At 36.9% G+C, this 16,076-nt stretch overlaps 1 protein-coding gene across 1 annotated transcript in view; it reads left to right on the forward strand.

Annotated features, from left to right (window-relative positions):
- PPFIBP2 (PPFIA binding protein 2) overlaps positions 1–16,076 on the forward strand; it is a gene marked incomplete at its 3' end in the record, with an annotated part of 87,366 nt that overhangs the window by 48,240 nt on the left and 23,050 nt on the right. Inside the window, exons 5-9 of the mRNA XM_080619493.1 lie at positions 4,092–4,223; positions 9,676–9,858; positions 11,797–11,889; positions 14,345–14,453; positions 15,944–15,976. Of these exons, the coding sequence (XP_080475619.1) occupies positions 4,092–4,223; positions 9,676–9,858; positions 11,797–11,889; positions 14,345–14,453; positions 15,944–15,976 (550 nt within the window). The remainder of the gene's footprint in view (positions 1–4,091; positions 4,224–9,675; positions 9,859–11,796; positions 11,890–14,344; positions 14,454–15,943; positions 15,977–16,076) is intronic.

Consider the following 16,076-nt stretch of genomic DNA (forward strand, 5'->3'; position numbering starts at 1 on the left):
GGAGCCAGAATCCTGTCTTAGTTGCAGGATATAAATCTAGTGTGTATCTGTTTGCTTCTCAGGAACTTTGCTGGCCGGCAAGGATCATTCCTTCAACTTTCAGTTGTCTGAGTTATCTGATCTTAGATGAATTTCAGCACTTGTTTATAGCATGCAGTAACTTCTTGCCAGAAGCTAGCTTAGTGTTTCAGATTTTGAAGCATGCTCTGTGCTACTCTGAGGTGAGGCATAAGGTTTTCAGTGTGTGCTCCCAAGTTGTGCAGCATATCTACACAGGTGAGCATTACACTGCTTTGTTATTTTACAGTTAATGTAGGCATGAATCTGCTCGTCAGGTGTATGATGTTCAAATTGGCAGTGCTGTGGGAAGCTCTGTCCTTTTTTGTTGCTTAACTATATAATGGACAAATGATGAATTGGAGGGCTGTAATTTACTCTCTGCTACTAACTTGCACCATTTCATGGCGATTACACATGTACATTGTTCTCAGCTGTGTTTTCAGTTAAGCAAATATCTTATTTCTACCACAGCTGACACACAGCACTTGAAATGGGCAGTCCTCATTAGCAGTGGTACTTGATGAATTTTGCTTACCAGGTAGGTAGCATGGTCGGTCTTTCTGTCTCCTTTTTTTTTTTTTTATTTTAATAAGGATGAAAGGTATGGAATTTTTGAGTGTTGTATTTTGTACAGTGCACAAGTGCAAAATGGGATCTATGGGGTTTTTTTTCCTCCCACTTGACTAAAATCTTACTTATGGTTTCTCAATCAGTGTATGGCATGATTGTTCCTTCTATTTTGTGGAGTGCTAAATATCCTGGAATTTTCTGTGCTTGCAGCTGACAGCCGAGAAAAGCGTAGTGTCCTCTTTCTAAGCTATTTTCTGTCATGTCTTTTTTATAAGAATTATATATTTCCAAGACAACATAATATGTGAGTTATATATATACAGCATATGCCTCGGTTTCATTTGGAATATTGAAAAACATGATTAAATACTTTAAAAGTAGACAGTGTAGGTTTTAAAAATACAGTTGTGTTTGGAAATAGTTTGCTGTTGATTGATCTGTCTGGCACATGCATTTTGTAGCTTCTGCATGACTCGTCTTTGTAATTATTCTACTTGAAAATAGGTTTTTCACTTTAAATTTAAAAGTTGAGTTTTGAAAAGAGAATTTTGAGTAATGAAATTATACTTATAGCACATATTAAAATTAAAAACAAGTATCTTGTTTTATAAATAAAGTTCCCTAGGATATGTTCTATTTCTGTTCTGTATTTCAGCTCATTAAGATCCTCCTAAAGCTGCTTCAGCCCAAATTACCATTTTGCCTGTCTTACAGTATCATTTTTGCTTTAAAACCAATAACATAAATTTGTATTTTCTTTTCTTACAATTGCATATTTGTTCTGGCTGAATTCAAATTGCATCATACCACTGAAATACACCATAATTTCTCTGTAACAAAATGGGTCACATTCTTAATGAGCTGTTCACTGTGAGCATCTGCTTGAAGATGAAAATAATTGCTTCCAGATGTTACCATTTCAAGAGGGGACGTTTACTTTAAACAGCACTTTCTTTCAAAGCAGAAGTTAGACTCGCTAGATGCAAGAGAAGTTGTCAGCTGTTTTAAATCAGTGTAGCTCCACTGAAAACAAACTAGGGATAGTTAGCTATTTTGTCTATTTTAAGGCAAGAGTTTTATGCCAGTTCACACTGGCTGGGAATCTGATTCTCCATCTTCAGAGCAAACTGCAAAATTTTGTTTGAGTTGATTGGAAAAAAAAACCCAAACATCAGCTGCCTTAATGCTCACTTATACCAGGTAGCACTCTGGTGTTCACATAGAGCTACTAAACTCAACATGAGAGGAGTGAGGTATTAGTCTCTATTGCATAGCTAAGTGTAAGTTGGGGGTCTATAGCAAAAATAAGGAGTAATGCTAGATGGTGCGCTTGAAGAGTAGATATTTCATTAATTTCTAGAGGGATGCCATGTCTCCTTGCATTACTCAGAAATCTTCCTGTTGTATCATGGGAATGCCATGTCAGTGTCAAAAAAACCCAACTTCTAAATGATATTTCAGTTCAACAGTGAATAGAGTCCGACCAAGGCCAAGGTCACCTCACCCTCACAACCTTTTTGGTGCTCAGTGGCCTTATTTCCTATCAAAGTACTCATTTATAGCTATGTCTTTATTTTCAGAAGTCTCATATGTTCACAGCTGTACAAAGCCTGTTCCAGTCTGGATTGGAATGTGCTGCTATGGAACTTATGCAAATTAGCATCTTTCTGGAAGATAGAGGAGTTACTTGTAATTAGAGTTGTAATTTGTACTCACCTATGTAGAAAGCAGCTACTAGATAGATTTCATTAGGTAACTGCCTCTGAGAGTTTCTCAATAAAAAAAGGCAGTGCACTGTCTTTTCCTGGTCAGTGCTTGATTTATTTCATTTAGAGGAAAATAACCCAACCGAATCATGAAACTACATTTCTGTTTATTTTCCCACCTGTACACAAATATCATTGTCAATGTCAGCAGGAATGGCCATGGCACTGGGAGTAGTGGGTGGCTTAGATAATTGGTGTTGCAATGCAGATTCAAGTTCAGTACTATTTTTAATTTGGGCAGTATTCCCCACCAGACTAAAACAATTTACTTGTAGAGTAGATTTAGGTTCCAAATACACTTTAACTGTGTAATTTTTTTAATAACCTGTGTGGGTTCTGTGGCTCCAGGACATGGTCTACAACATACTGTGCAGTTTATGGGAGAGGAAGACGTAAGAAAAGGGTGACGGACAGGGCAGTTTCAGTCACTCAGTAACATCAGCATAGATCCAGAATAGCTATGGCAACTTCAGTTTAGTCACTTCTATGTAATTCAAAGCAGAATCTGCTGTGATTCCTCAGTGTGTTTCACATGATGAAAACACTAATGTGAGTTATGAATTAGCATAATTTTTTTAACCATTTAGAAACCAATGTTCTTTTGGAAAAATTATTTAGGCACTGTAGGTATTGATTTTTCCAGTAAGGCTTAATGGTTTGAATGATTTGGAGGGGTTTTTTTCCACTCTTTGAAAATGGAGGCCAACAGAAGCATTAACATAAAACTCTGTTATATTTTGGAAGATGTTTTGAAAGATGCAGGAAAGGTGATTACTAAATGTTTTCCAAACATAGTGATATCGCTGGGTCCAAAGTACACATCTCTTTGCAACTCAAAAACAAGCTCAGGGTACACAAGTAAAACTCATGGCCAGTTATTTCTACTTTACACTGTTACTCAGTCTAGATATTACCTTTTAGATTCCGGTTTGAGGATACACTTTTTATTCACTACTGTTCCCTCCACAGTGTGTAGTCTTCAAAAGTTACCAAGTGCCACATGGTGTAAACTTCCAAGCACTACTAGTATTGCTGCTTGTCTTTGGTACTCTGTTTTGGTTGCTTATTCTGTAACATCCTTTATCAAACAACACATCGTAAGAAGTTCTAAAATGTTTAATTGTAATACTAAAACCATAGATTTTTCTGATGAGTATTTTAGGAAGTAGGCAATTCTTTTGTAATGTGTCATGTGGCACTATGTAGGTTTGTGTTTGTCTAGCCTTAGTATAGATTTCTGATTTCATGGCTTGCCCAGGGATTAACTCTGCCACACGTTTTCTTGAAATATGGCAGAGGACACAACGGCATAGCCATTAACATGGGAGAATGTTTACGTGAAAACAGTTGCAGAACCTGAGAAACACGCAGTTCAAACAGGTCAAAGTATAGATGCTGTGAAGAGAGGTAGGGAAATGTGCTTTAATATGAATTTGCAAATAATCCTTTTGTTTCTTTGTTTTTTTTTAGTTACTTTTTCTACCAGCAGTAAATGCTTACTTCAGAGCTGTCTTGCTGTGTTTTTTTCCATTGTAAAGCAATAGCAATTGTGACTTTAAGAGAATCATTTTGCTTTTGTATTGAAAGCGTTAAACAATGGGGTAGAGGCTTTAGTATGGATCTGCCAATAAATCATGTAGCATTCTGTTAGTGTTCAATTAAATAACCAGAGAAGATGTTCTGCTTTGACTGCAGGAGTTGCTAAGTCGAACATCACTAGAGACTCAGAAATTAGACCTAATGGCTGAAGTTTCAGACCTGAAGATTAAGCTGGTTGGTATGGAAAAGGAGCAAAGTGAATATGAAGAGAAACAGAACAAAGCTGAGGTGAGTTTCTTTCCTTAGGTTATTTTCTTTCTGATTCTATCATGTGTCTCTGGTATGCTGTCATGCACCTGAGCATTCGAGCTGAAATCAGCATGCAGTAGGATTTTCTGTCCATGCCATTGATCCTGTGAATTCAGTGAAGAATATGATTATGCATTTTTGGGATGTGGTTTCTTTTCCACTCTCTCATTATACTTCCAGAGGTTGCCGTTTGGCTTTAATCAAGGCACAAAGTCCCTTCCAGAAGCATACATTACAGTTGCCATTCGCTTAACCCTTTCCTTTTCACATAAGCTTCGCTGGCATGGCCGTGTGAGGCCTACGAGAACTGTTCTCTTTCCTTGTTTATGTGGCAGAGAAGGCTTGTCAGCCCAGTAATATCAGTGGTGCTACAAACACTTAGATGATCACTCTTGGTGATTTGAATGCATTCGTGGGAAAGACAAGGGGCAGGGCATATTCCTCAAATAAGCCTTTCCCCTTGTGGTTACATAATAAATAATGCAAAAAAAAAAAAAATAATTACATGCATTGGAGGCAATTCTAATCCTTGTTCCCCTTCATATGCGGAGAGTTCTGGTCATCAAAGAAGCTTTGCTTTTTACCATATTGATTAAAGAAGAGAATATGAAACAGAGAAACATGAACACGGAATCGTGGAAGTGAGCAGCAGGTGGGAGCTGGGAAGGAAAGCGATTATGAAGAAAGTAATTTGTATGAATTGCCTTGTGTTGCCCTACTCAATGGTCCTGTAAGGGAACCAGCTAACAGAAGAGGATTATCTGACAAGGGAGGATTGCTAGGCCCAAGATTCATATGTTGCTGACTGAAAAAACTTCCATGTTGCCACAGGAGAATCTGAAATTCAGGCAGTGTTAGAAAGCTGTTTGATCTCCATAATGTCACTAGTGGAATATTTCAGAAGCATGCGTAAGTAATTTACCTGCAGTGACATAATATGTTTGGAGTGTGTTTGGTTTTTGACTTATTTATCCTCAGAAGTTTTCTTTAGAGATCAAAAGATAGCTTAAAGAGAGCAATCCCTGGCAGAGGTTGCAAGCCAGGGAGGCACCAGCTGCTGTTTTTACCATCTATGGCCGCCTTGTGCTCTTTCACCCATAATTGTCTCTTACTACCTGAAAATTTAAACAGGTCTGTGCAGCACATAATTGCTACAGATTGCAGCCTACTCTCGGTAGCCACCTTTCTGAGAGGCCTTCAGCTCTTCCTGGTGTTCGACATGTAATGGAATGAGGGTGCCTAAATCATTGCAGGACATGCAGTCAGCCTGACTTCTGGAAGGCAACAAAGGTTTTGAGAACTTTTAAGTAGGCGGTAAGGATGAGGCTGTGAGCTGTGAAATTCTTTTGATACTGCAAAAAGGTGTGTGACCCCCTTGGATGGAAAAGTTGAGTGTTATTGGGCCTGGAAGCCTTTGCTGTATTGCTGAGTGATAGGAAATGTTCCTGCTGAGATGGAAAAGGCTTCTAATCTGATGGAAAAATTGAGAATCATTGTGTTAAGTATGCCCTGAATTATTAACTACCCCAAGATGTGGTTAGATTTCTGGCCTGTTAAAAGTTGCAAACCTGTGTATACAGTGCAGGGAAAATGAGTAAGTAATGCTGTGGGAAATAAACATCATTTCTAGTTTGATTGTTGAGCCATTTAAAAAAACTACTTCAGGTTGTCCTGAATAAGCATTATCTAATTTGTAAAGATAAACAGGGGTTGCTTTCAGTCAAACTGGATGCTTACTTGAATTGTAATGCTTTAACCCTCTTACAGCTCCTTCTGTTGTAAATTTCACTAATTTTTCAATACAAACACTATTTCAAACATAAGAATGAAATCTATTAATACGTTTCCTTTATACTGTTAGACTACAACTGCTGCTTAAAGTTGGTAATAGTTTGAGTGTCTTCCTGAACTTCCTGCCTCCTCTGCCCAGCTACATCTTTCTAAGTGAATAAGCCACTTCTAGCTATTCAGTCTACGTTTAGTTTGCTCTCATTTACGCATATGCAGTTGTGTTGTGATAACCTACTTGCTTCAGAATGAGACAGTTCTCCAAACTGGCAGTGCCCAAATGAAATTAATCTCTGAATGTTGTGGCTACTTCAACATTCTTCTGCAGGTATAGTACCTCAAATGAAATTGCAATTAGTGTTTTTAAATGAGTGGAATAAAGCTATGGGTGACAGTGCTAGAGCCCTTTTTATAGACTGCAGCCGGCCAATTCCTGCTTTCAAAACTGAGTTTAGGCTTGACAGAGATGAGCAGAACAGGGATTTGATAGATTTGCTACTATCAGAAGGTAATAATCCTCAGTTTTCATCCTAGTGCATATATTATAGAGGTATCCAGTATTGAAACCCTTTCAGACAGCTTGTTAATTATACTCCATGGCTGACTCTGCCATTTCTAAGTATAGTAATGGCTTTTAAAAAGTTTAAAATTAAATGTGACATTGCAGAATAATTCAGCTCAAACATGTTTGCTCTGTACTCTAATTTTGTGTCGGCATATTTCACAGCAGCTGTTTCCAGTCACATGGAATTTAGCTATAGAATTATTTCTCTGGTTGAGTTTGGGGGAAACAAAGCAAATTAAGATTTCCTTCTAAATATGAGCAAGTTTTAATGTGTCAGGTTCATTTCACTTTATCTTGTGCAGCTGTTGTTTAAATTGGGTTTTAGTTAGCAGCAAGGAGTTTATCAAGCATCTCTAACCTCTTCTCAAAGGTATTAATTTCACACTGAATGCCACTTGTCTCTGGCTCTTCAAAAGCACATGCTAAATTTAAAGTGCCATCTATTTATATATATAACACAGGGGCTAGGAGAATAGCTGCTTGTCAATGGACTGTCTCACTCTTGACTTTGTGATTTTAATTTCTTTATTGTGGAATAATGTTTTATTTTTGCCACAGCAATTCTGTGGAGGTTTCTGAAACCCCACCTGAGGGAGTTTGTGCAGCTTTTCTCTTACCTGAGAAACCTTAAAAAATTTGGAAATGTGTTTTCTTAACGCAGCAAGGTATGAATGATCAGCATTATCAAGTGATTAATGCAGCCCAGATGCCTGCCTTACCTGAACATAGAAGACAAAAGAGACCTCCTGTCACTACCAGGAGACTGCAGAAGTGATTGTCTATTTCAGTTTGCTTAACAGCCTTTCTTTTTTGGCATAGGATAAGTTTTGTTGGTTTTGCTTTTTCTCCCTAAGGATCTGAAGCTTGCTGTAAGCTGTTAAATATCTAGTACACAGTTACTTGCAGTTTCAAAGAAGCTTGAGTCAGTGAGCCACTGACTCCCACTGGGGAGTCTGGTGTGTTGTCTCACCTGAATCAAATTCAAGATACAGTATGTTAATGTTAATACATTTTTATGCTGTAAAGGAATCTCAAAAAGAGAAACCTTTTCTACCTTGAAAGTAGAAAAAATGGCAAAGGCACGTATTGCAGCTGGAATTAATCTGTTTCACCTCCATAGATTTCTTATCGTTCACTGGGTGAAGATTTCTGCCATTTCTGTACTGTCAAGTTTGCCCTGAGGGAAGTCTGTATGGATGCAGAGCGTTTCCAATTCCTGTTTTTAATGTGAGGCGATAGGAAAAAGAATCATAAGGTTGCATCCGAAGTGTTTCTGAACTCTACCAAGTTGGCACAACTGAAGCAGGTGTCAGTTTGTGCTCAAATGTCTGTGCATCTTGTTAGAACAGTCCTTCTTCAGAACCTTGTATGGGTTAACAGTGTTCTGTCAAAGACAAACAAAAGCCTTGGTGCTTGAAAGAAAGCAAGGGAGATGTGTGTATGTCCTAATGATTCCAGTCATCGCCAGCTGGTACCGCTCAGTGAGGTATCTGATTGTGGAGACGATGGTAAAAAAGAAACAAGATTAAAGCATGGAAGGTGGAGGGATTGTGGATAGTATCTAGATTGTACATACAGCTAGTACTACAGGTGTTCTACTTTGCAGTGCTCCTAATAAGAGGATGAGTTAGGTAAGGTTCTCCCCACCAGTGTCCTATTGCATTGCTGCAAAGTGGCCAGTGTAGCCAGTATTCTTTCTAATGTTTTTTGATTGTTTATGGAACTAATCTTCATTTACATACATTAAGAGTTGGTTGGATGAAAGAGTATGAGCATCAGACATTGTGATCCTGACTAAGAATAATATGTAAGTTAAATATATGCAACTGTTTTCCTGAATTTCATTTTAAGTACAGTGCCCTAAAAAAAATAATTTATGTGAAACTCTTGTATCTGACACATACACTGTTGAAAGGAAATCTTTGTGAATGTTTTAAGTTGACTGTGGATGTTGATGCAATTTGAGATTGGTTGTGTTATACACTTACCTGTTTGGAATAGCATCCTGTCCTTGCAGTAGCTGTTCTTTAGCTTTGTGATTATTGGTTCACCAGAGGGTTGAGATGGCAAGAGCATTGTAAGGAAGAACATTCTAAAAAACATACCATGTCTTCTGTTGCCCTGTCCACTAAAATTTTTCCCCCCTTTTAGAGATGGATTAATCTCCTCAAATTTATTCCAGTTGAGAAGATTGAGAAATCACAAAACAGATGTTGTTAATGTATGTGAATATTAAGAGAAAAGCACTCAAAACTTGTAATACCTGAGAAATTACTCAGAACTATTTACTACTGAGTTAGAGAATGTAAGTGAAATGTTATATAGATTTTAATACTTGTCTTCAGTTTGCTTTCTGTAGCTGGATTATTTGTTTGCATCACTGAAACACACAAATCCAAGAATCTGGCCAGCAAATTGGTGCACTTTAATTACTTTTTCTTATGTAGTATCCCGTGATTTCTCCTGTGTATGTTGCTTAACTCTTTCTCCATGTCAAAATACTGCCTAGCTAACAAGCTAGTTATGGGGTTATTTTTCTGACCCATGCTAGACCTGGAAACAGAATTACTTTACTAGTAATTTCTGTGTATAAATCGTGAGGAGTAGGTTATGGCCTCATCTGAGTACTTAGCAATTTCTTCCTAGTGAATTATTTGGCTGTATAAATGAATGCAATCAATTCCTGTTTCAGCAAAAGTGTGCCTCTGAGCCACAGTCAGTGTGCCTCTGTTGCAGTTCTTCCTGATATCAGACTTCATGTGACTGTAAAAGCTTCCAAAACTGAGGGGCCAAATTTTGATCTTTATATTAGAATCAGAATCATGAATTAGTGTGGAATATAGACTGTTCTATGTAACCTGTAGCTCTGTGCAATATTCCAGATTTAAATCCATTCACATATACTTTAACAAAAGGAAAATACATAATCTTTCAGGTTTTTTTTTCAGTTTGCCTTTGATGTGCTTCATGTATTTCTTTGTGGTGCAACTGTAGAAGTCTTCTTTGCATCGTTTTATTTCTCACTTTTTTTTTTTTATCTTTTTTTGTCTCTTTTTTCCTTTCTTCCCATGTTTTCAGTCAGTAGTGAACCTGATAAGTGAGCTACAGGAGCAGATGTGTAGACTGCAGCTGGAAATTAATAGTAGAATCCAAGAAAGAAATTCTCAAGATAGGAAACCAGACTTGACACCTAATGGTCTTCAGTCTAGTCCAAGATCAGTAGTAGAGACTCTCAGCCAGAAGAATTGTTCTCAGTGCAATGTACGAGAAGTACACCTTAGCCTGTGTATTGCCTCTTCTCTACTCTTGAAGAAACTAAATTCTGCTAACCAGGATTGTGTTGTGAATTACTGGCATTAACCTTTGTGGCCTTCATTAGCAAAGAGTGAGGTGGTCTTAAAAATTACAACAACAAACTCCCCATCCCAGACACCTCACCCCCAATTAATAAATTGGGTCACCATTGATGTTTGTCTACTAAAGCATATGGATCTGTAAGACCTAAGCACTTCCAGTTTTTTTATGAACCTAATTGTACTTTTAAGTCTGTAGTGCTGGTGTGGTGTGTGGGTTGGGGTTTTTTAATTTCTTATTTGAGGGGTTGGGTGTTTTCCATAGTTGAGATTTATCTGTTTGATATGCAGCATGCTAGCATGGTTTGGTAGTTTGCTAGTTTTCCTCACAGTCACCCTAGCTGTGCATGATGGTGCATCCTAACCAGTCCACTAAACACAAATTATTAATTCTTTACTGTCTTAAAAGCTTTACACAGGTATGAAATACAGTTTCAGGTAACAGTGTCTGAAATGTAGTCTTTCTTTTTCTAATGATAATGCTAAAATGAATGGAAGGAGCAATAATAAAAATACCTTTAAAATAGCAAATCCAGCACATTTTTCTTTCTTATTTGACACTAGCAGTTACCAGGAAAGCATTTTTGAATTTACATTACAGATCCTAGTTGTATTTGACCAAAACTGTCACATGTCAAAACAAAAGCTACTTTGCCTAAACCACTTAAATTTACCGAAGGTGGAATGGTACTGGTATGCCTGAAAATTTCCATTTTAATATTTGCTTTTAAATCAGTTTGCTTTAGTTGCCACCTCTCTTTGGTCACAATTTGGATCCCCAGAACCCATTTTATAAGTAATCTGCTTATATTGTGAGGGAGTTTTTCGGTAACTTTTCTCATAGGTTTATTTTACAAAAGTGATTCATTTGGGCATGATGCCTATTTTGAAAATGGTGCTATTTTTCTGAGCTTGCCTCTGTCCAGAATTGATTAGTGAACTATTAGACTATACTACAAGCCACATTTTGAAGAAGTCATGAGAGTCAAATCTGGGAGTCATTCAAAATAATTTAACCCAAGATATTAGTATGGCTGTTCAACATATATACTATACAGCATTCCAAAACTGGGCTAAGCTTCCAAATTTTTCTTTTCCTGAGTTCATTTTAAGACATTTGGTCTTGTCAGTGATATTTAAGAGACAACTTCATCTCTCAGGAGTAGAGGAATAGAAGAGAAGGGTAGGAACCCTGGTTGGCTGCAGATCTTGGCTACCTCAACTCAGTTTGCAAAGTGGCAAACATTAACGCTTAAAGTAGCATATTTGTGGTCGTATTTGACTGTATGTGTATGGTATTAAATGCCTGTAACTTGCTAGCTACTATTTTGTGTAAGTGTTGTATTTCTTGGTAAGCAGTTTAAACACCTGTTTGGGGCAAGGATTGTCACTTCGGTTAAAGTTGGCAGTCTGGTAGTCTTTTAGCATTGCATGTTTCTGCTTACTTTATGAGGTGGCTTAAAAACAAAATGAGACTTAAAAAGACAAAACAAAACAAGTAAAACTAACCCTGCAACAAAACCCTGATAGTTGATGTTACATGAGACTCCAGTTGCAGATTTTTTGGTTCATTTTCACCAAGACACACATGACTTCATGAGGATCAGCTATCTTCCTTAATACAGATAGGATATTTGTTCATAATTTCAAGTGGAGAGTTTGAGAAAGTATTCCTTATCTTTCAATTCAAAATAGTTTTTTGTCTTCTAAGACTAGGTCACAGTGTTTAATGTGGTGGTTCAGTGTTCACTACTGTGTGATTCATGCATGATCTTTAATTCAGGACTATGAAAAATTACTAACTGCCAGAGAAATCTTACTTACAGCTGCTGTTCTTCCTTTGCAGGGTTTGCTCCAGGAACTTAGACATCTCAAAATTAAAGTGGAAGAACTGGAAAATGAAAGAAATCAATATGAGTGGAAATTAAAAGCAACTAAAGTAAGCAGAATACTTGGCATTTACTAATGACAGATGTTTCAGCTGGAAAGGGAAATACTTACTCTTCTTACAATTGCCTTATGTCAGGGCCTACTATGAGTCAAGTTTTTTTCAGCCATCTTTGGAATGAGTATTTTGGTTTGAAGTTTTTGTAGTTTCTTTTTGTGCTTTTTGCTTCCTTCCTGCAGTTTCCAATATTCTACCTTTTTGTAATTCTTATTAAAAAAAAATTAATCAAGAAGTCCTTTTGACTCACAAAAGACCCGTTGTAAGGAAATTTTTTGAATCTTTGAACTCTTTGAAATTTTTCCATCTTTTATTCATGTATTGGTGACAAGCTTCTGTGGAATCTGCTTTCCAGTTTGAAGAGACGTGCAAAGTTGGTTGGGTGTTCACTTAGTGTGGAATTTATTTTAATAGATATTAAGCCCAAAATACACTATTAGATTGTCTGCTTTGACTTCCTCTATAACAAAGTGCATAGCTGCCTTACCCTTCTGTTGACCTTGAATCCTGGAAAGCTGTTGGGTCCTAATCTGGAGAAACTTGACATCTGAAACATTTCATTATTTTCCCCAATCATTATTTTTTCTAGTTCAACAGGCTCATTGTTAAACAGTTGAACTTTAGTTTGAATTTTTAGCCCTTTTCCATTCTTTCAGATTAAAATTTTTTAGATTAAAAAGAGCCTCATTGTTTTTCCCTGTGCGCTTTTGTTCTGTAATCGCATCTCCTTTCATTTGTGTAGTACTTTAATCCCTGTTCATATGAATGACTGACTGAGTAGTGGTTAGATCCTGGAAAAACATTTTGAGTTATTAAACTGAGTTTTCTTTTTAATACTTGATAGCTTGATCCTGAAATGACAGACAGCTATTGTTTGTATTAGCATTTCTTTCTTCTGAGAATTCTCGGATGAATATTGAAATGTTCTATGAAATGTTGCTCTCATGTTTTTTTCCTATAAAGATCATAGCTCTTGTATCCATGAAAATGTTTTCTCTGAAGTGGTGGATATGAACAGTCTTTGGGAAAATATTTTCTCAAGTATTGTGGCCTGTGGCCAGCTGCCAAGACAGATAAAGATTATGGAAAGCATAGGAGTGAAATAAGAAAGAAGAGTAGGAGAAGATGCAGGTCTAGAAAGGAAGAAAAGTACAGGGAAAGGAGAGGAAGCAGAAAAATAATTTGAGAGATGACTGGAATGAGACATTAAAGGAAAAGACAGCATTTAAAAGAGCTATGAGATCAAGTACACCAGGGGAGCCAAATCCAAATCTGGTATTAAAATGTCTTCTGCTTTTGTCTTCCTGTTGCTCCAGTTTCTCAGATGAGGAATTGGAATATTTCCATGGCTGGATATAAAAAGCATATTAGTCTCTGGGAAGTGTAGGAGCCCTTCAGAGATGCAACAAGGCAGATTCTTCTGTTTCATATGGAACTGCAGGCAGAGCTTCTTGCTTCCTGGTGAAAATAAGTTTGTGTATTAAAGTAAATTAGTCCATGTTTTTCCCCGTTGTTTGGTGTTTTGCTTTCTTTTAGTATTTTGAGTAACTGGTCACAGAAGTGATTTATTTTTTTGTTTGTTTCCTTTTTTTCTTTGATTTCTTTTTTTTCTTTTCTGCAAGGAGGTTTTTATGCTTTTGCTGTGGAAATGCAGAAGGTGGATACAGAAAGGCTTTAAGACTGCTGAAGAAAATCTTAATGAAACTACTAACTTAGTAAAGTATGCTGTTGACAGTGTTTCTCGCAGATAGGAAAAAGAGTTGAGAGTCAGTGTATTTCAAGCTGGACAGTCACAGAATTCTTCTCCCTCTGTGTTGTTGAGGTCTTTAATGTGTGATATTCTATCCCACTCTAGTGGCAGCACAATTTGCAGTAAGTGTAAATGAACCGTTGGTATTTTGTGGTATATGTGTTGTTGTTTTCCAAGCCATACTTTACTTCTAGACTATTTGCTGTAGTATCTGATGTGAGGAAGAACAATTTTGTTACTCTGCTGAGAATTGGGCTTAGCATTTGTAGATTCTCATTTATATTAATAAATAGCAACAAGGATAAAAAACCCAGGATCTTTCAAAAAATGCTTTGTTATCTTTTACTGGTCTTCATGCAAAACTCAGGAGTTGCCCCATAATAGTCATTAATATATGACCAGCATTGTAGCACTGAGGGCTTTCCAGAGTTTCTTTACCTGCATGACTCCTTGAAAATGTTACCTTTCTGTAAGTCTGTTCTTTGAGAACTAATTGCATTGGAAAAAGTGAGCTTCTGTAGAAGGAATAGGATAGTTACACCATGAAATATGTACAGTTGTTCCAGTGTTTATGAAGTGTCCTGAATCAGGAATGGGACATCAAAGTGAAGCATTATGCTTAGAACTCTTCTAGTTCATGGGAAAGAATCGTAGAGCATCAGTGACAATGTTATTCTGAATTTGTTTACTCTTTTTCAGGCTGAGATAGCCCAGCTTCAGGAACAATTAGCTCTCAAAGATGCAGAAATAGAACGCTTACAAAGTCAGCTATCCAGGACCTCGTCACATAACGAAGTGGCAGAAAGAGGTAAGAGGAGGGGAAATAAAAATCCGAAACCTACTTTAATTTCACTTTGGTGGCTGCTTGGCTCAGCATTTCAAAGGAATACAAGGAGAGACCAGAATATTTATTTTGGGAGGAAAAACAGTGCAAATATATTTTGTCTTCTGGTAAAGGCCTTTAATGTGTGAAATTCTATGCCAGTCTGGAGGCAGCGATAAATTGCAATATGTATCCCAACAGCACTGAAACTTTTTCTAGTGGAATTTTATTTGCAATTTTGAGAGATTTATTGTAGTTTAGTGAGAATTTATTTTTGTGCATACTTTCAAAATTTCTTTGAAAAATCTTTACAGTTCCCATTTTTTAAGGAAAAAAATATTGTCACAGTAGTAATGTTTAAATGTCCAAACATCCTAAAACATAGTCATTGATTCATGTCTTTTCTTTCTTCAAGACTATATATTATTTAGGCTCCCTCTCACATGAAAGGTTGGACCAGATAGTATTTCAAGGTCCCTTTCAGGGGCTGTTCTATAACTTTATGATACTGCAGGGTTCTCATTTAAATCTGCACTGTTGATACAGGTCAATGGCAAATCAGCTTGTTTACCCTTTGGTCTCAACAGCTCATATGAAATTGAATTTCAGTTCCTTGAAATACTGACTGCCCTGAGCTTCTGTCAATGGCTGGGCTGTGAGCAACATGGTATTAGTGACCTTTTTCTTCTATATCCTGCCACCTAGCCGTACAGAAATACTTGTGTGTAGTTTAATGCAGGGCATCAGTTTAGCTGCACTAACTTCTCTTGTGGGTGTTAACTAAAGCTTTCAAAGAGTGCACTTGTTGAGATGTGACTTTTCCAGTGCTGTGCTATCTTTCTCTCAGGGCTTACCAAGAATGTCCTTAAAGGAATTAATGCAGAGGTGTCTTTTCTAGAAGACTGGATTTTGACTGTTGCTTTTTCCAAAGAAGTGACTTAACATATACTTGGTGCTGATTTCACTCAGCTGCAGCACTTGTGCATGTAGAGAACTGCATGTCTAACTAGAAAATGACTTTGCATAACAGCAGTGTTTTGTGTAGGAACTCTTCTATTAATAGCATTCTGTATTTTCTATGAGATTGCCAAATGATTTATGGGAATTTCAGAGGAAAGAGAGTGGTATGGGAATAAATCAAGAGCTCAGCAACTTTAAACTTCTAATAGTGTCTGTTCGTGTTCAGATTGAAGATGAGTAAAAAAAAAAACCCTGTACAGATTCTTTAGGCCAAGTTTAAGAAAACCACTTAGACTCTACTTGAATGGAAAGAATATGCAGCAGTAATAATTCTTATGGGAAAAAAAATAATACTGAATTATCAGATTTTAAAGTGATCTTATCACATAAAGTTGAAAAATAATGTCAATGTACTTGTAGTGTGTTAGAATGCAAATTCTAACTAAATTGCAAAGTTTATCTAATATGTGCTTTTTCTGCATACTTTATTTGACCCTCACCATTTACCATCGTAGAGGAAGTTTATAGGAGAAGGCTAAAAGAAAAACGTAAGCCTTGCGATTCACTCTTGGCTTTATCTCACTGTTACTTTCACACAAATCATAACTCAGATGCATTCTTCAGCAATAATTCAATGTTTGTTTAGAT

The sequence above is a fragment of the Psittacula echo genome (assembly GCF_963264785.1).
Source record: "Psittacula echo genome assembly, chromosome: 5".
Lineage (NCBI taxonomy): Eukaryota > Metazoa > Chordata > Aves > Psittaciformes > Psittacidae > Psittacula > Psittacula echo.